At 34.5% G+C, this 19,807-nt stretch overlaps 1 protein-coding gene across 1 annotated transcript; it reads right to left on the reverse strand.

Moving 5' to 3' along the window:
* Positions 1 to 208: 208 nt before the first annotated feature.
* Positions 209 to 17,998, reverse strand: LOC137639942 (uncharacterized). The gene is made up of 9 exons (XM_068372249.1): positions 17,828 to 17,998; positions 13,851 to 14,087; positions 10,915 to 12,833; positions 10,048 to 10,209; positions 9,497 to 9,604; positions 8,657 to 8,794; positions 6,721 to 6,890; positions 1,191 to 1,329; positions 209 to 819 (listed from the first exon to the last, which is right to left on the reverse strand). Exons 2-9 carry the CDS (start codon positions 14,071 to 14,073, stop codon positions 643 to 645), a joined length of 3,036 nt encoding a protein of 1,011 aa, XP_068228350.1. The 5' UTR covers positions 14,074 to 14,087; positions 17,828 to 17,998; the 3' UTR covers positions 209 to 642.
* Between the last annotated feature and the right edge of the window lie 1,809 nt (positions 17,999 to 19,807).

Consider the following 19,807-nt stretch of genomic DNA (forward strand, 5'->3'; position numbering starts at 1 on the left):
TACATTTGTTATAATTCTCGTGTTATATTTTCAAACTGATATAGCATTTTATTTCAGTAAAGTAAAATTGCTCTATTAACATTATTTCTTATTTTGGCCAGTACCACTGATATGTTGACTCTTGTAAATTTACTCTGAGCTAACTACTCAAAGAAATTACAAATGAAAATAATTCAAAGATCCTCTACTATGTATTTTAGAGGAGGAAAAAACAGTTTAATGCAAATATCTCCTAAATGAATTATTGGATAATTATTTTTCAGCACACTTTAACATCCCAACCTAATTTGTGGCTGACATACCGTATTACTACATATGTAATGCTAGGAGTTTACTTGTGAATAATAACACAAAGCTGACTAGTGTTGTTGACGCATTTGAAGGAAACCGGCAATTCTGTTCCCCCACCCAACAACACCCACCTGAACCAATCCGTAGCTGTTACTACTTAGATCTCCCGTTTCTCGTCCTCCTTATCCCTGTAGCTCATTGTTTCCCTAATCACTTATGTTTTTATATATACATATATTCACACATAACACTAACTATACGAATATCTGAACATACCAAACTTTAATCTTTTGAACTAGTGATATTTCAATTAAACTTATCCAGAAAATTCTAGATACTTTGCAGAATTTATCAAACCTCCCCAGTCGTGGTGTACATCCCCCTGAGGGCCTGCAGGAGTTCCTCGGAGAGCTGAAAGGGTTCCGATTTTTTTCTCTTTGTCCTATGCTTTCCACGAAGGAAGCGTTCCCCAGAGAGAAGCTCTTGATTGACTTGGTCAACTCCTTGGTGCCCATATTTGCGGATAATCTATATAGAGAAATTTGTTTCAGTTTTTCAGTCCAAGTGAAAGCCAGTAATACTGGATATGATATTTTGGCTTATTAATACCTAATTAGGAGGAACCATAGAAGCTATGGTTGAAAATAAACATAATTGAAATTATGAAAAATGGAATGGAGGAAAAAAATAGCAGATTAGGATTTTAAATAGGAAAATTAAATGGTTTTTTTAAGCGACACAAACAGCCACTACACATCTTTGTACATTAATAGTTGTTGGAATATTTCTAGTTCATGTACCTCAAGGTCAATCATAATCAACATGAATTTCTTTTGGATAAAAAAAGTTATTTCATTATACAGGTTTGTAGAGTAGAAATTTAATAAAAAAAACCTCACCCGATGTAATGATTCCGGACAGTTATTTAGTGCCTTCAGTTGGGAGAGATGTTGGCTGAAGTCCTTTCGAGGCTTCAGGTAATGTGGACAGGCTTGATTTTGGCAAGCGTTTCTTAATAGCATCGTGTAGTCATCGTATCTGGAAAGGTAATGGAATAACTTGAGTATCTTAACACAAAGATGTCTAGAACATTTGATAATTTCCAAATACCGGATATAATTTTTTTCTATATATTGGTGATGTCATCCTCCTAAATTTGGTACAGTAGGATCAGGGTGACCAGAATTTGAAAATTGAAGGGACATCTAAACTATAGTAGAGGTAGTTGAACAATATAGACAACTTGCGTGAAGTTTCGCACGCAGCGTCGCAGGGCAAAGTCCTTCTCAAGTGGGTCCAGATTATCCAGGAGCTACTTCATTGACTTCTTTTGTTTTGAAGTGCATTCAATGTTGGATTTTCTTACAAACAGCTGTTCATTACATGTGTCCAAGTACAGTATTACAATATTGCAGTCAAGCATGTTTTGTAGCTTTGAAGGATATTGTAACTAAAACTTCAATAGTATATTGTATTTTTTTTTCAAATATTGAAAATATGGAACACTAAGCATCATGGGGATGGCCTCGCAGACCCCAACGCTAGGCTATAGATCTCAAATTTGATGCTTTGTGAAAATCAAACTTTTTGAGAATGTCGGGTGACTGAGCTTATCATGACAATGCAGTAGGCATATAGTCTGATTGGAGGTTCTCAAGAAAGACTTTTTGACCCTGATCACCTGGTAGGCCTACACCTTAACTTTATCTCGACATCAGGAAATTAATGTACAACTTTGTCAATCAATATTTTAAGATGTGCACTTCATTAGTTTACGTTAGGTTAGGTTAGGTTAAGAAATTGAATGATAGGACTGGAAATTTTACAAGTAGGCCTATTCAGCAATTAGTTTTGGTGATGCTGTTTTGATTTCTTAACACCTCAATGATTCCAGTCTATAAAGGAAACCGACAAGAGCCACAAGATGCCTATTCCCAATGGATTTCATCCATGGCAAAATGAAGTAGGCCTACTGAATGTGATTTTTTTCCCACTGGAAGACCACTTCTTCTGTATTTAAGCAATTACTTTTATGTTTATAACAAATACATACAAAAAGGAAATTCGGGGCTATAGACTACATAGCCTGCCTATTCATTGCTAAGCCTGTTTAGTATGCTTTCTTTTTTAACTTCTGACTTGAGGTAGTATTTTGTTATAAATCAATAAATATGAAACAAAAAATCACAACCCTATCTCACAAAATATTCAAAATGATAATGATAACGACTGAAATAATGATGATAATGCAAATTACATAAAAACTATATTATAGCATCTCTCTCTACCAATAGAAAAGAAAAAGTGAGATTACTGAAAGGAAAGTCTTTGTCACTGATAAACATTTGAATGATATCTAAAATATATAAGAAATAGGAAAATATTCATCACAGGGTATTTAATATCATCATTATATGTATAAAAATGGATTAGGATGAAAACCCCTTAGCTAGAGCGTTTTAACAAAATAGTTTGCATGAATTTGACTTTTTTGCCAACAGCAACGCATAAACCAGAGGAACTCTCTCGCCTTATGCTTTTTTTAGCGGGAAATATCTGGCGTCTCATTGGCTAATTCTTTCTCAACTCTGATTGGTGGTTGTATATGACGTCATGAAATCGTATTTTCGGGAATGAATTTGAAGGGAAAAACTATCTTTATTACAGATAAATTATAATTCAAAATTACAGTTTTTAATAAAATAAACTTTAAAATGTTTTTTTATTTTAAAATAAATAAATAATAAATCTTGTTAAAGCGGATGACTTAAATAAACACGTCATATTCAAAGGAATACTTGACAGTGTTCTGGCTACAATGTTAGATGTGCGTGTGTTTGTCTGTTAAACCGTAGAAGCAAAGATCCCCACCAATCACAGCTGAGGAAGATAGAGCCAATCAGAGGGCTGAAATTTACCATCTAGCGAGAGTTCCGGGGATTTATGAGTTGCTGTTTGAAAAACCTGCCCGAATTTCCATAAAATCGCCTTCCAACAAATGATTAAACCTCCAATGAATGGGTGGACTAATAATATCTCGCTCCCAGGAAGTACGAGTAAACCGCTCTCTCTCTCTCTCTCTCTCTCTCTCTCTCTCTCTCTCTCTCTCTCTCTCTCTCTCTCTCTCTCTCTCCTCACAAATGCTCGAGCTGAAGATTTCTTTGTTTGTTTGGGAATTAAATATATAGTTGTTTTCCTAAAATTATAAAAACGAATTAGAATGAAGAGAGAAGCTCAGCTAGAGCATTTTATCGAAATACCTAGCATAAATTTGACTGTTTCGCCAACAGCAACTCATAAACCAGAGGAACCCTTTTACCCTATGGTTTTTAGCGGGAAATATCTGGCGTCTCATTGGCTAATTCTTTCTCAACTCTGATTGGTGGTTGTATATGACGTCATGAAAATGTATTTTTATGAAATATTTTGAAGGGAAAAACTATCCTTATTGTATATAAATTATGATTCAAAATTACATTTTTTTTATAAAATAAACTTTAAAATAGCTTTTAATTCAATAATAAATAGATAATAAATCTTGTTAAAGCCTATAACTCAAATAAGCACATCATATTCAAAGGAATACTTGACAAGGTCCTGGCTACAATGTTAGATGTGCGTGTGTTTGTCTGTTGAGCGGTAGAAGCGAAGATTCCCACCAATCACAGCGCAGGAAGATACAGCCAATCAGAGGGCTGGAATTTCCCGCCTTGCGAGAGTTCCGGGGAATTATGAGCTGCTGTTTGAAAAACCTGCCCGAATATCCATAAAATCGCTTACGAGCTGAAGATTTTTGTTTGTTTTGTTTTGTTGGAAATTAATTAAATTATATTTTTTCCTTCGAACTATATAGAAAAAGTCTTTTGTAAGATGTTTTTTATAACATTTCATTACAGGGATAGAGTTTGATTACTAAATCATTTAGTTAGAAAATACGTCTTTGTGACGTCATCAGGAGTAGGATGAATTTTAACTGTTAACTAAAGCGTTTAAAAGATTATCTCGCGAAAATCGAGACTATTTTGCCAACAGCAGCCCATAAATCAGAGGAACCCTCTCGCCTTATGCGTTTCCTTGGCGGGAAATATCTGGCGTCTCATTGGCTGATTTGTCCTCTGCTGTGATTGGTGGGGGTTGTAAATGACGTCATGCAATCTCGTATTTTATGAATGAATTCAACTGGGTAGGTATAAAATACCTATACTTGTTGTAAATAAATTCAAACTTAAAAATTACAATTTTTATGACAATAATCTGGAAATATTATTAATTTAGTAATAAAATAGGTAATAGACCTTCTTCAAGTGCGTAAGCTAAACAAATACATCATTTTTAAAGGAATACTGAACTGGATTCTGGTTACGATGTTAGACACGCACGTATGAATTTGTAAACAAAGGCAATAACCAATCACAGCTGAGAAGATACAGCCAATCAGAGGACTGGAATATCCCGCCAGAAAGAGTCCCGGGGACTTATGAGCTGCTGTTTCAGAAACATGCCAGCATTTCCATAGTTTTACTTTCGGACTCTGTAGCTACTAGCTATGGGGACGAGAGGCCTGAAGATTTTTAATTTTGTTTTATGAGGATTTATATATCTTATTATATCTTCAAAATATATAAATAGTCCCTTATAATATATCTTAATATATTTCCTCAAAGGGGGTACATTCTTATTACCAAATAATTATTTATATTAAGAAAAATACCCTTTTGTGACGTCACAAGGAGTAGGATGAACTTGGGATGAACTTTACAGTAGCTAAATGGCTGATTAATTCTGTTTGCTGGTTTGAGTGATGCACTGAGTGACACGTGGCTAATATTCAATATTCAAACGATTACTATTATTTCTTGGAAGTTATATAGTGGAGGAACTACAGTACATGACTGTAATTCGTATTGGGTACATTTCAAGGATAATGTAAGTTATTCGAAGAAATAATTGGGTGTTTTGGTTACGGTGTGTGTGTGTGTGTGTGATTTAGGTACTGGGCCAAAGCTGAAGATTTCATAAAGGGAATTTAGTTATATATTTTCAAAATATATAGAAATAGTACCTTATAGGATGTTTTTTATTATGTACTTCATCAGAGGAATAAATTCTCATCACCAAATCTTTATTTTTATTAAGAATAATATGTCTTTGGAACGTCACAATGAGTAGGATGAACTTTACAGGTTACTTACGGTTTGCCTAAATGACTGATAATCCTGTTTGCTGGATTGAGTGAGGTAATGAGTAACACGTGGCTAATATTCGATATTCAAATAGATTAGGGTTTCCAGATGACAAGATTAGAAATCCAGGATACTTTAAATTTCTCACCATATGTATAAATATATACATACATACGTTGATAGAATTATCACACTAGTGATAAGTGAAAAACAATCGTGAAGAAAGAATTTTAATGGGGTATAAAGAAAACTTAAGGAAATTAATTTGTAAAATTGATAATTAATACAAGCAATATATAAACTAAACTAACTTTTTTCACATTTGCAGCATACTAGTATAAATGAAATACGAAATTTGGATAAAAATTGAACTAAAATTCTTATTCTTTAATTCCATTTCCCTGATGATTTTGCTTTCTTCAATAGGTCCCTGTTTTCTATCTTATGCCTATAAATTCCTTACAATGACAATTAAGGTTGCGTATGCATTGTTAAAGATAGCTACTACAGATGCCATATGCAACTTGTACCTCTTATCAGTCCACTGGATATTCACGAGAGAGAATGCACGCCCAACATTAGCATTATGAGCTGGAATACTATGTAAATAGGTACTGACACAAAAACAACATCTTTGAATGTTGTTCTTGGAATTCCATCATACAAAGTCCCAACTAAGAACCATCATAAAGTATTAGAAATATAATACTATGGTGAATAAAATCAGGACAATAAGAGTGTCTTAGAAGGGTCAATTGGTGACAGGGAACAAAGTTATCAAATCCGGGACATGTCCTGGAAAAACGGGACGTCTGGCAACCCTAAAATAAATACTATTATTATATCGAGCTTAGATAGTGAAGGAACTAAATGTCGCATTTCAAGTATAATGTAGTTAATTATTCGAATAAATAGATAGGCTCTCAAGTTGTGCAAACCCATGGTATTGTTGACTTTTATAAGTAAATGAGAAAATTTACTCTCTAACAGGTGTAAAGAAGCTTTGCATTACAATATAACTTTTTTTTTCTTTTTAACCTATGATTGCATAGCCAATCTTGGCCACACACATCTGCAGCTTTTCAGAAGTGACCAATACACGTATGACCTGTAAAAAAGAACTGTCACTCAAGGCATCTTAAGGTGTATGGAAATTTAAGAAATTAGACCTGGAAAGGGAGGTATTCAATACCAACAGATGCTAACTTAAACATTGAAGGAATCTTGTCAGTGAATTTTCACCTACTTGTAAACATCGTGGAATGTCTCTCGTGTGACGGCAACACCCCTTTCTTGAGCCTTGGCTACGATTTGCTCTGGCGTCAGAGGGATGGCTAACGAGCTGTGGATATGCTTGAATTCCTTCTTCCATTCCTCTTCGATCTCCTTCGTCAATCTCCATTCTCTGCAGGCGCCCTTTTTATTTTTTTGGACAAATAACAAAATCATTCATACTTCCAGTCTGTTTGTACAAAATTGACGTAATATCTATATCGTCTTTTATTATTATTATTATTATTATTGTTGTTGTTGTTGTTGTTGTTGTTAAGCTACAATCCTAGTTGGAAAAGCAGGATGCTATAAGCCCAAGGGCTCCAACAGGGAAATTAGCACAGGGAGGAAAGGAAATAAACTACAAGAGAAGCTTAAGAACAATAAAAACCTTAAAATAAATCAATCATATATAAACTATAAAAGCTTCAAAATAACAAGAGGAGGAGAAAGAAGATAGAATAGTGTGTCCGAGTGTATCCTCAAGCAAGAGATCTCTAACCCAAGACAGTGGAAGACCTGGCAATTATTATTATTATTATCATTATTATTATTATTATTATTATTATTATTATTTGTAAAGACGGAAAATTTTAAAATAATTAACTCTCTGCTAATGAAATATAAATCTGTGACTATTAAATAAGTTGTAGAAATACCCCCAGTAACACATGAATCTTACTTAATGATACTATGACTATATAATTGTCATTTAAAATATTTACTTTGATTATTAATACTGAAATTTGATTTGAAGACAACACATAATGGTTAGCTATATCAAAGAGAATTTTGAAAACACTTCATTGGAATTTAGATAGAATCTGCTTTTATATTTCTACGATATCCCAGACTGTTTCTAAGAGTAGAATAATGTATGTTTATTGGTTACCAAACACCTGTCATTTAAAAAGAACTAAGATTATTAAAATATCTGAAGAGGCTCTTCGAGAAATTCTACTTATTTAAACGTAGTAGGCCTACTGTTGTACAGTAGGCCTATAGGCTATATGAAACTGTCAATAGTCATCAAGAATATGTTACCAATTTAGTAAAGAAAACTTTTGTTCAACAGTCCTTTAAGAAGAATCAATAATAAGAAATAGTGCTGTTGTTACCTAAAAAATAATGTAAGTACGTGCCTATAATATTTAAAGGGCGTTCCAAATAAAGAATAACATCGGTTAAAATATCCCCATTAATTATCACTCAAGCTACTATAAAGTGAAGTCATTCTAGTATTTAACTGGTATTTCATTAAAATCAAAATAATTTGAACTATGGGCACAACAGAGCCCAAACAAACAAGAATGCCTCACAGGAATAACCAGGCTGATAGAAGCCCTAATATATTCATAGTCGTTTGAAGGTTACCCATGAATAGTCATTTAAAGGTTTAAAGGTTGCCCATGAATAGTCATTTAAAGGTTTAAAGGTTGCCCATGAATAGTCATTTAAAGGTTTAAAGGTTACCCATGAATAGTCATTTAAAGGTTTAAAGGTTACCCATGAATGGCAGAGGCAAGGGACAGTGATAATGCCGTAGAGATTGTCCATACTTATACATGATCAGCCCCCATGTCCCTCTCCACCCATGCTATGACCAGGGAGAGCCAAGCAATGGCTTATTATGATTCAGCAGGTAGACCTATAGGCTCCACAAAACCCCCAGTTCTTAGCTCACATGGGTGATGAGGTTGTAAACACTACAAGAAACTATTGAGCTGGAGCGGGTCTCGAACTCCAGCCTAGTAGATCACAAGGCAGGAACGTTGCCAATAGGTAACCACAACCCTAAACTGTGTGTATTTCGTGTCAAATTTAAATTCCCTTCACTTAACTCTGTTTTGTATTGATTTTACTCCATTAGAAGGGCAACGTGATTCCAAAGAAAGACACATATTAGATACCTTTCTAAGTTCCGTCAGAACCTCCGTGAGAATCTTCCTCTTGATAATACTGAGAGCATTGTCCGATGAGGAGGGGATGTCGGGGAGCTGCTTCTTGGCTTCCTTCTCATTCAAGATCGCAGTTACGAAGAGCAGAGCCTACGGGAATGAGATACTTAGCAACCTTTAATTCTCTCTCTCTCTCTCTCTCTCTCTCTCTCTCTCTCTCTCTCTCTCTCTCTCTCTCTCTCTCTCTCTCTCTCTCTCTCTCTCACAAATGAACGCTCCCCCATAATATATATTAGAATAAAGCGAAGCTCTAATCTGATAATTGATGACTAAAATAATTATGCAGTGCCGAGAACGTATGGATGATGTTAACCAATTAATCAAATGATTTGTTGCCCTGAAAATATATAATTATTGGAGGTTTCCACTCGGTGTAATTTCTTATATATCTTATCTTTTTGAATATCAGTGATGATAAAATTAATAATGATGATGATGATAATACAATGATAATTATGATGATATTAAAAATAATTTGTAATGTGAGTAAAAGACGGCCAATTATAAAGTTTACTCGTATCTGTTTTTTGAAGTTATGTAATTTCCTTTTCTAAGCTAGACCACTCTTTACTTTTACTTCCCTTTTCTTATCTATCGTTTTTATATCAGGCCCGGGAGAAATAAATGCACCAAAGTTATTTTTTACTATCATTGACTTCTCAATAACAAGAACTATTTTGAAATTCATGAAGTAATTGATAAAAAAAAAAAAAAAAGATTCAAAATGTCTATACAGCAATTTACTGATGTCTTTTTCTGCTACAACCACATTGAAAAGGGACATAAACTTACCTCATTCTTGTCAGGTCGATAGAAAGGTATGCCCAGTTCTCGGGATAATATTTCGAACATCGACCAAGTGATTTCTCCACATAGATATTGACTTTTAAGAGAAAGTACCTATGGGTAGTTCAGAAAAAAATATTAATGATCTGGAATCCATACCTATACTATATATTTTTTTTTTAATGAGGTGCATTTGCACCGACTCGCAGGGGTGCCCTTTTAGCTCAGAAAAGCTTCCTGCTAGCCGATTGGTTGGACAAGATAATTCTAACCAATCAGCTAGTAGAAAACATTTCCGAGCTAAAAGGGCACTGCTGTGAGTCAGTGCAAATGCGCCTCATTAAAAAAAATTGAGTATAATACTCTCTTTTGGCCTAAAATAAAATATTATGAGATTTTTGACGCATTTATGACTGAGGAACAATCGTTTTCCCTTCTGATAGACTAAAAATAGAAATTAGAATCCTAACAGGTCCCGAAGACCAATGAAGCTGAGGCACCGAAGATGACCTGTAATAACCTTGTCTTAATTCCAATACTTCATAAACAGTTATTACCCTTTTCATGCAAATGTCGATGGGGACGCCACGAAGGAGGTTACCCCCAATGGCACACAAACCACCGAGAACCTCTTTTTTGGCAGAACATCTCAAATCCTGTAGAGTATAGAATGTGTCTACGAGGTTTCCATACTTCTCTTTTATTTTGCTTATGGTCGCCTGCGGGAGGAAATGGTATCACAACAATGTTTAAAGGATCGTTAATATCAGTTTCCAAAAAAATAAAACATCACAAGAAAATTGAGCTTAGGATCTGGACTCGTAATAATTTTTCTGAACATTGGTTTATTGATAGCTGTAATATATTAGTTTCAAGAAAGTACTCTAAATGAAAACCACACCACAATAAACTGAGATAAAGATTGAACCAACTCTATAACGATGATTTGTTTAGATAGAGCTACAAAACTGTAATTTATAATGAGCATATTGTAGTAAATAAAGGCATACAACTCTGGACCTTAACCTATGTATTGGTGTTATTCTAGATATTCCCAAGAAAATTTGTCCTTAACTATGAAGACATTTGAAATAAAAATACCCATAGGTGATTAGCCAAAGCTTTCCTGTGAGTATCTTATTTTTAGTGTTGAATTTTCCTTAATATTTCAGATTTCTCGCTTAGCATGTCATTCGTGTGTCTAATTCTGATAGCTTGAAACATCTCTTGACTTCACTATGAAGATCCAATATGCTACAACTGATAATCCAGGAAAACTCAGGTCGTTAAATATAAGATATATTTGAATAAGTTATGAATGATGCAATGCTAAAAGCAAATACTATTTCAGATAACTAAAAAGGGTAATATCAAGAGAAATGACAGTGAATTATCAAGGAAATGAGATACACAATGATTCTTACCTTGCAATGATCTTCTATCCAACTTTTTCTTTCGTCTGTATTAGAGAGCTGGGAGCAAAAGTAATGAATGAATGGTGTGGTGTTCAGCAAACATCTATCCTTTCTAATTATGCAACGTCTCAAGAACTCGAACACAATGAAGCGGAATATCTTAGCCATGTTGTCTTTGGACATAGACTCTCTTATCAGGAACAAAAGGAACACAGGTTTCACTAGGGATTCACACTGGATAGGCTTATTCAGAAATTCATGCTTGCTCTCAAACATGAGAGATTGTTTAGGCTGTGCGATTAGTGCACTGATAAAATTTGCAATTTTTGGTGTATCTAGGTACAATTTTGCTGTGCTCACAATGTCATCCAGCCTATTACAAATGAATTCTGGGCGACTTTCATCTGGATTGTCTTTGAGCGTTTTCAGCCATGCACAACCTAGGGCAGCGAAATGGGCGCCAGAGTCGACGGTATTGGGATTCTTAAGGATACAAAAGGTTGCAACCATTGCGTATAGATCGGACTGAACAAGAGGCTTTAAAACAGATGCAGAATTTGCTGGGATAGTTGGTATAACAGCGTTAAATTTTGTTTTTTCGTTTTCAGCTTCTAATTGAACTGCCTTGCATCTGGTTTCCAGACACTCTTCTCTGAAGGTTGCAAAGTCTTCTAGTGACTGTTGACTCATAACAGAGTAAGGTTCAATTAGAATATGCTTAATCTTAATTGCCCATACATTTCTCTGAGCTGCCCGAATCAGCGTTGAAAAAACTGGGATGCCAGACATGACAAAATTTTTCAGGAAATCAAATTTCTTCTTCTGGAAAATTTCTTCGAAGTCCTGTTCCATGAGTTGAGATAATGTGGAGGATTTGGTAATTCTGCAGCAATATTCTGGTTGTGGGGGAGGAAGAGCCATAATTCTTGGTTTAGCCATTTCATACAAGGTCTGAAACTTCTTCACAGCATTTTCAAATCTTTTATGATCGCAGAATTTCCTTTTCATTGTTCTGTGATCACAATGAAAAGCTGCAGTTTTTAGATATAGGTCTGCTAAGTCCTCTTCCTTTTTAATCCGTATATTTTCAGTATGAGCCCGCATCTCCTTCATGCACTGTCGAAATTGATTTTCATACGATTTAAAGCTGTTTCTAACTTTCCTTTCTTTTCTTGAGATATTTCTGAAATATTTGTCTTGGCAATAAGAATAAAATGATTCCATAAGGCTAAATACTTTATCTGGAATACTCTTCTCTTTACATTTTACCTGAATCAGAACTTTATTCCACTGCAAAAAGAGATAAATGAATGAGCATCTATAATTCCCACTTTTCATCTCACCAGCAATCTCTATGTATTCACCATCATTCACCTTCAGAGCCAAGGAATTCAACTCTGTTTGTGGCTCGTCAAAGTAAACCCACTCTCCTAACTGTACAGAGGAAGTCTTGTGAGGATATCCCGGAAGAATGCACCCTTCGATACTGAGCTCAAGCTTGGCTCCAAACGGATTAATTGTGTTTCCCATTTTGGAAAACTGCTTGGGTATATCACTGGTATCTTTAGCTTGGAAAAAGGTAACATCAGTTTTATTGCCAGTATTCAGTTTGGATAGGATCTCGAGGCAGTAATTTGCCGGGAACTCGTCACCAATGCCAAGGATATAGACATTGATATTTTTTCCGTCAGGAGGGCTTAGTACACTGATCTCCTCTTCAGGATAAGGTTCACCAGCTTCGTGAGGTCCTTTGGTTATGATGAAGATTCGTATGTTGGTTTCTTTGGTGTTCTTCGCTCTCTGTCTGGTAGTTCGTATGACGTTGGTGAAGTTTATCTTTTCACAGGTTTGTAAATCGTCTTGCGTCAGCTCAGGCTCTGTTCGCTTGAGCTCTACAAAATATCCAAAAGTGTACACATTCGTGCGACCTGAGATTGAAAAGAACTTATTATTAAAGAAAAAGTAGGGTAAATGATTATTGATATAGAATTATTTACTTATGGAAAAATACGTGAAATTTTACAGTCTGAAGATATCAGGAGGGTAAGATGATTTTTTATGTTAGTGAAAAATTATGTGGAAATTATATAAAGCAACGGAATACAGTAGTAAAAAAATCAATGTTGAGTTTTTAATTGGATTCAAATATGGAAAAAAATCAGTTGACAACATCGGATAAAGGAAAAAAAAAACCTAGTGCTTTCTCCAGGAACTGATGACATCATTATCAAATTCCCTTTAACCAACGAATAACTTACACTCAAGGTTAAGTATATAACTCCCCCCTCCTATCCCTGTCATGATTCAAACCTATGTCTTTTGAAGTTGAAAAAAATCATGAAGTTGGAGGAAGAATTTTTTAACAAAGTCTCTTGGAAGTCTAATGGGATCACAAAAGCCTCCCTCCTCTTTTACTTTTATCAATTTGGAAGAAAATTTTGCAAACCTTGTAGAAACTTGTACTATTATGCATGACTAAAAAGGCATTACTAGCAGAAGTATAGATAATATAAGATTGCTTTAAAAGTAAAAACTATGCCCACCATCAAAATGTGAATTAAACTGTTATCATTTACAGCAACACTCCAAAATCAAACCATAGTTTCCTAGTCTTGGGAAGTGCCATAGCCTCTGTACCAAGGTCTCCCGCTGTCTTGGGTTAGAAATGTCTTGCTTGAGGGTACACCCAAGCACAAGATTCTATATATTCGCTTGTTTTCTTTCTTCACTGGGCTATTTTCTTTGTTGGAACCCTTGGGCTTATATCATCCTGCTTTTCCAATTAGTGTTATAGCTTAGATACTACTACTACTACTACTACTACTACTACTACTACTACTGATAATAATAATAATGATAATAGTGAGGACACAGTCCAAGTTACTACTAATGCAACGTGTTTAACGTGACTCATTTCTCATGAACAACGTCTCCTCTTTCCATACCTTCCAGTTTATCTTTGACATGTTCATTCCAGGCAGAAACGACATGAGGCCAATGATTAGTCATGCCCGAAGAACTTTCAATCATGACGAGGTTAAAGACATTAGCTGGAAGAGCATTCTGACATCCAAAATGACTCGGCAGCATTTCAGGAATCCAGAGGGCGCTGTGATTACGTCCATTTTTGTCCTGGAGGTTACAGATTTTGAAGGCGCTCTCCATCATTCAGGCTAAACCAGCTGGAAATGGAAAATTATGTCAGGAAAATAAGAGCATAGCAGAGAACTATAACTGGATGTTACTTTACCTACTTTAATTACTTTAAGGGATGCGTTTCCGGTCTTACACTGCAGGGGAACCCTACTCTCTGCCAAGATCTACATAATATGAAACATGTATTTTAATCTTATTATTGTTCTTAAACTTCTCTTTTAGTTTTTCCTTATTTCCTTTCCTCACTGGGCTATTTTCCCTGCTGGACCCCTTTGGCTTATAGCATCCTGCTTTTCCAACTAGGGTTGTAGCTTAGCAAATAATAATAATAATAATAATAATAATAATAATAATAATAATAATAATATAGACTTTGCAAATACAGGATTTTTGCATTAATTTTATCAAATATATTCCCAGGCATTTAGCATTCCATTGTTTAAAATAAGACTAGAAGTCCAAAACATTAATAGGCAATTATACTAAATTCTCTAGATGGATTTCTCCTAGGAGATTGAGAGTTGAATATGTAACTAAGATTACGGAAACTCGACTTAGCTTAGAACATCAAAGGCATCTTTGTTTCGGAAAAACAGAGCGCACACTATTTACCCTTCTTAAACTTTTACCTGAGCCCTGCTTGCCTTTCCTCACTGGGATACTTTTCCCTGTTAGAGCCCTTGGGCATAAATCATAGCATCGTGCTTTTCCAAATGGGGTTGTAGCTTGGGTAGCAATACTAAAAATAATACCCTATTCGGGTATCAAATGACCATATTAAAAGTAAATATCAGATCACAAGTTAGAAAAGTGTGCAGGTTAGGTAGGGAACTTTTACTGGTAGTTAAACAGCTGATCGTAGTCATGAAATGAAACTTCGTTCCTGAGTGTAGAACCCCACTGCATTTCTAATAGTTCCGCCTGCAAGATTTCTTCTCAATTGACAACAGCAAAGGTGACGGTGCTAAGTATAATGTTACCCCCTCCCCCCCCAAAAAAATGTAAAAAATAACAAAAAAAAAAAAAAAAAAAAAAAAATTCTGACACACTTACGACAATAATTCCAGGTGATTGTCATAGTTAACAATGCTAAGCACAGATTCAGAATTAACGACATTTTTCAGCTCTTTGTATATAGGAAATGAACTAAATTTTCATTTGACAACTGTGACTTTAACAAGCTTAAAGTTTTGTATTAAAGCACTTAATGGCACCATGCAGCTAAAGTTTTGAGTTTGTACTTACACTGTAATTTCAGATCATGATCACATAATTGTTTAGTAAGATTTCCCACTTATAGCGATCATTCAGTCGAGTTCAAAGCTTGCAGTAACTGAAGCGACATTCACTTTCTGAATATTTGTAATACATGTCGGTTGTTGTATTAAGTTAGCCTTTAATTCTTTGAGTATTGAAACGCATTGGGTCTTCGTATTTACCGTATCGTAAGATCGATGGTTCGTTTCCGTTTCATAATGCACTCCTTTGGCTTAGCAATGCAGTTGCTGCAAATTAAACAATGCATCTTCCCGTTCACCGCTGTGCAAAAAATACTGCAATTTCCACTTATCGTGTAACACTCTACCTTCTTTGTTCAATTTACTTTTTATCTTAGTTGGCCGTAGCTATTTTGAAAGCAACAAGTTTTGAAATTTTTAAAGACAGTCATCTTTTTACGTCTGTTAATGACCAATTCGGGATTCGTCAAAGTTAAAAGCGGTAACAACTGTCGTTACAAACCTCCTCCTTATAAAAGTTAATAACCGCTCTCCCAGTCGTTATATATATATATATATATATATATATATATATATATATATATATATATATATATATACATATATATATATATATATATATATATATATATATATATACAGTATATATATACACACACACACACACATATATATATATATATATATATATATATATATATATGTATATATATATATATATATATATATATATATATATATATATATATATATATATATATATACGTATATATATATATATACAGTATATATATACATATATATATATATATGTATGTATATATATATATATGTATATATATACGTATATATATATATATATATATATATATATATATATATATATATATATATACTGTATATTTATATATATATATATATATATATATATATATATATATATATATATATATATATATTGCGCTCTCTATCACAGGGGGTGACTTTAGAGAAGAAAAAACTCATCAGTCAGTGCCACATTCACCTTTCTAGTTGCTGAATCGTGCCATTAAAATTCCTATGACATTATTTGTTATATAAATCAACACATTAGGCTCACCAGCAGTGTCGGACCCATCCAACAGATTCTGCGTCATTTATTCCAACTCTTGTACTCAAGTGATTTCTGTATATCAACGCCCTTTCTTTCTAATTAGTCTTTCAAATTATTTATCTATTTCAAGGCTCTACTGTAGGTTCTAGAGCCTTAAATATGCGGCCCCGAGACTATACAATAGGCTCCCACATCCGTATAATTGAAGATATTAAGGATTTCAAGAGGGAACTAAAGACTTTCTTATTCTACGAGTATTTTGGCAGTGGTGATCAAACAGTAAGCGAACGATACGTATTGTGAAATGTTAAATGCTTTCGAATGAACATCATAAAACGACCGTGGAGGTCCTGTAGAGAGTAGGGTTCCTTGAGGATCAGATAAGCAGCTCTTGAAGTAAAGCAAGTAAGTATCAACACTTTCCAATCTTCTCTTCTCACTTTTCCTCAAGCATTTCTGAATTACTATTAATATCATTATCATCATTACTTGCTAAGCTACAACCCCAGTTGGAGAAGCAGGATGCTATAAGCCCAAAGGCTCCAACAGGGAAAATTATATACTCTTTTCACTGACCTAATGTCATCAAAGCTTTCCACAACTAGTTTGGTTTAGTTCGATTCAGTAAATATTTACCTTCAATTAAAACTGTTTTTTCAAATTTTCAATACTTTGAACTACACCTGTGGTTTGTAGAGTTTACGAAAAGCAGGAGTCTGATATTACCAATTAGTGTCCTATTATATCCTGGTCACATTTGCTAGATCTGTAGTATGCAACAGACGCACAATAAACGCATTAAATTTCCTTTTCCAAAACAATTCTATAAAAATAAAAAAATGAAATGAAGTATTTTGACTGACTCATTTCCGCTTGAGCCATTGCATTGCTATGTTTAATTCTTCTAACATAAAGGGTGATTCTGAACATTACAGAATTTACAATAGGCAATGAGCTGTTGACTCCACACAATTAGGGATACAGTTCCTCGTTCTTCTTGAGGTATGGCATATCAATGTAATTTCCTGACGTCAGAGAAGAGTTAAAGCCAACAAAGAAGCGAGGAAGAAATATCACGAAGAATGAATTGGAAAAAAATCTGGCAACTTACACTTAAAAATTTCTCTTGATTTTTTGTAGTGATTGAAAATTCTGTTAATTTTTCTTATCTGTATTGTTACAACAACACATTTTATCCTTCATTAATAGATAACTTGATGGATAAACACGAGCATATCAACATACGAGGAAAACGTAGATTGGCAAACAAAAAAACAAATAAACACATGTTTTGGAACTTACATGTACCTCTGCGGTAGAAAAAAAAGAGACTAAAAAACTTGCCTGTTCCTCTGCGGTAGAAAAAGAAAGAGGCTGTAAAAAGCTTGCCTGTTCCTCTGCGGTAGAAAAAGAAACGAGGTTATAAAAAACTTGCCTGTTCCTCTGCGGTAGATAAAGAAAGAAAAATGAGTCTGTAACTTGTTTCTCTCTTTAGTAATCCATTAATCTTGTATTGTATATTTATTATCCACTAAATCCGTCAAAATTCACAGGAGAAGCGTTGCTGGCGATGCTTCGCAATCGGCAGCAGTTTCCGCACTGTCGATATGACGCTCAAACTGTCGTTGTTTTCATCAATTATCACATCTTATGCCGGATGCAGCTGGTAATCCCCAGGGCAGTTTGACATCTATCATATAAGCAAATCTACATTCACATGCATATATATATATATATATATATATATATATATATATATATATATATATATATATATATATGTATATACCCAGTATATATGTGTAAGAAATACATTATATGTTTAAGTAATAGATTGCGGATTTATTGTTGATTGTTGATAGGCACCCTAGTGATTATAGGAATGTGATATCTGGCGTACCTCAGGGCAATGTTCTAGGTACCTTGGCTATTATAGGAACACTTGGGGGAGATGTCACTTAAAATCTGTCGTTACATTACTGGCCCCTTATCCATTGGCAGTTTGCTAATAATGTTCGTAATACAGAAATGTGTTTTAAAAACAAATTACAAATAGTATTAGTAAAATGTAACCAGAAGCCCTGGCCTGCTTCACCAGCCAAGGTTTCTGATTTTCTTAATGAATTGGTGACCAGAATTATAAGATATGCTGAAGCCGTTCCTATACTGCAGATAGTACTTGACTGCTATTGCAAAATTGACTGTTGCAGTAGATCAACATGTCAAAGAGAGTCAACCGTATCTAGTCTGTCTACTTCTTCATTGCAGATATGCCACTTCCAAAACAAAATTTAGTCTTGAATGTCACTGACAATAAGGAACAAATGATATGAATGACTGTTGATTGAATAAGTAATAAGCCTTCTTTACCAAGTAAACATACCATCATAACTGAACCAGATTGAAAGGTAATACAGCTAGGAGTTGACTTTCAAGGGACAGCAGTTTTTCATGAAGCTGATGCTGGACAGCAGTCTATCAGAGCTGTTTCAGAAGATACAAATGTCCTGATCCTTTTATTTTATCATCTGTATTCAGAAACAAAGGAATTGGCAGTAAATGTATCGCTTTGTATGGAACCATGCTTGGAAAATAATTTTTTTTTTTCATAAATATAAAGGAAGAATTAGTGCATAAAGACATCATGATAAATATTCTTGCTGCTCATGCACTTACTGGATGTGACACAGTTTCTTTCTTTACTGGTGAAGGTAAGGCAACAACCTTTAAAAAGATGAAAATGCTCGGTGATATGAAATTATACAACTTAAGTGCCCCTAACGAAGAGATAGAAAAATCATTTCTACAGTTCACATGCATTCTGTAAAACCATGAAATAATAACAGCTCTTAATATATTGTGCGCAGAGATCTTCAGATGGAAAATCGCAGGGAAGTAGAATGTTGCTCCAAAGTTATGCAATCTTCCAGCAACCATGGATAGCTTTGAAGCACACTGCCAATGTCCTCATTATAAAGTGGCACTATGGAAACCTGCAGGTTTTGCATCCCAGCCAAAAATTAGCCCTCCAGAATGTGGTTGGGAAGTAAAGAGATCAACCCTGTAACCACAGTATAGTCTTCAAAGACAGATGCCACTCCAAAAAAATAATGAGCCTCATTAAGTGTGCATCCAAAAATGGATGTAGTGCAGGGTTCTACACCTGCATGAAGCAATTAATCTGCTGTACAATGTTCTGTAATTGTAGAAAATCCACCTAGTGCATAGTTTGGGTATTTGAAAACAAATAATATTTCCCTTTAATCAAATAGTCGAAGGACGTATGAAATCGTCACATTAAGAAACTTCATTTTTTTCAGTATTTTGATATCGAATTATTATCACTTGGTGTCTTTTCTTAATGTAAGAGAGAGAGAGAGAGAGAGAGAGAGAGAGAGAGAGAGAGAGAGAGAGA

This window comes from Palaemon carinicauda, chromosome 4 (assembly GCF_036898095.1).
Source record: "Palaemon carinicauda isolate YSFRI2023 chromosome 4, ASM3689809v2, whole genome shotgun sequence".
Lineage (NCBI taxonomy): Eukaryota > Metazoa > Arthropoda > Malacostraca > Decapoda > Palaemonidae > Palaemon > Palaemon carinicauda.

Excerpts from the sequence above, each read along its gene's own strand:
- LOC137639942 (XM_068372249.1), bottom strand. The coding sequence starts at position 14,073 with ATGATGGAGAGCGCCTTCAAAATCTGTAACCTCCAGGACAAAAATGGA. Across the intron at positions 8,795-9,496 it reads ATCGACCTGACAAGAATGAG|GCTCTGCTCTTCGTAACTGC; the intron begins GTAAGTTTATGT and ends TCATTCCCGTAG. Across the intron at positions 1,330-6,720 it reads ACATTCCACGATGTTTACAA|ATACGATGACTACACGATGC; the intron begins GTAGGTGAAAAT and ends TTACCTTTCCAG.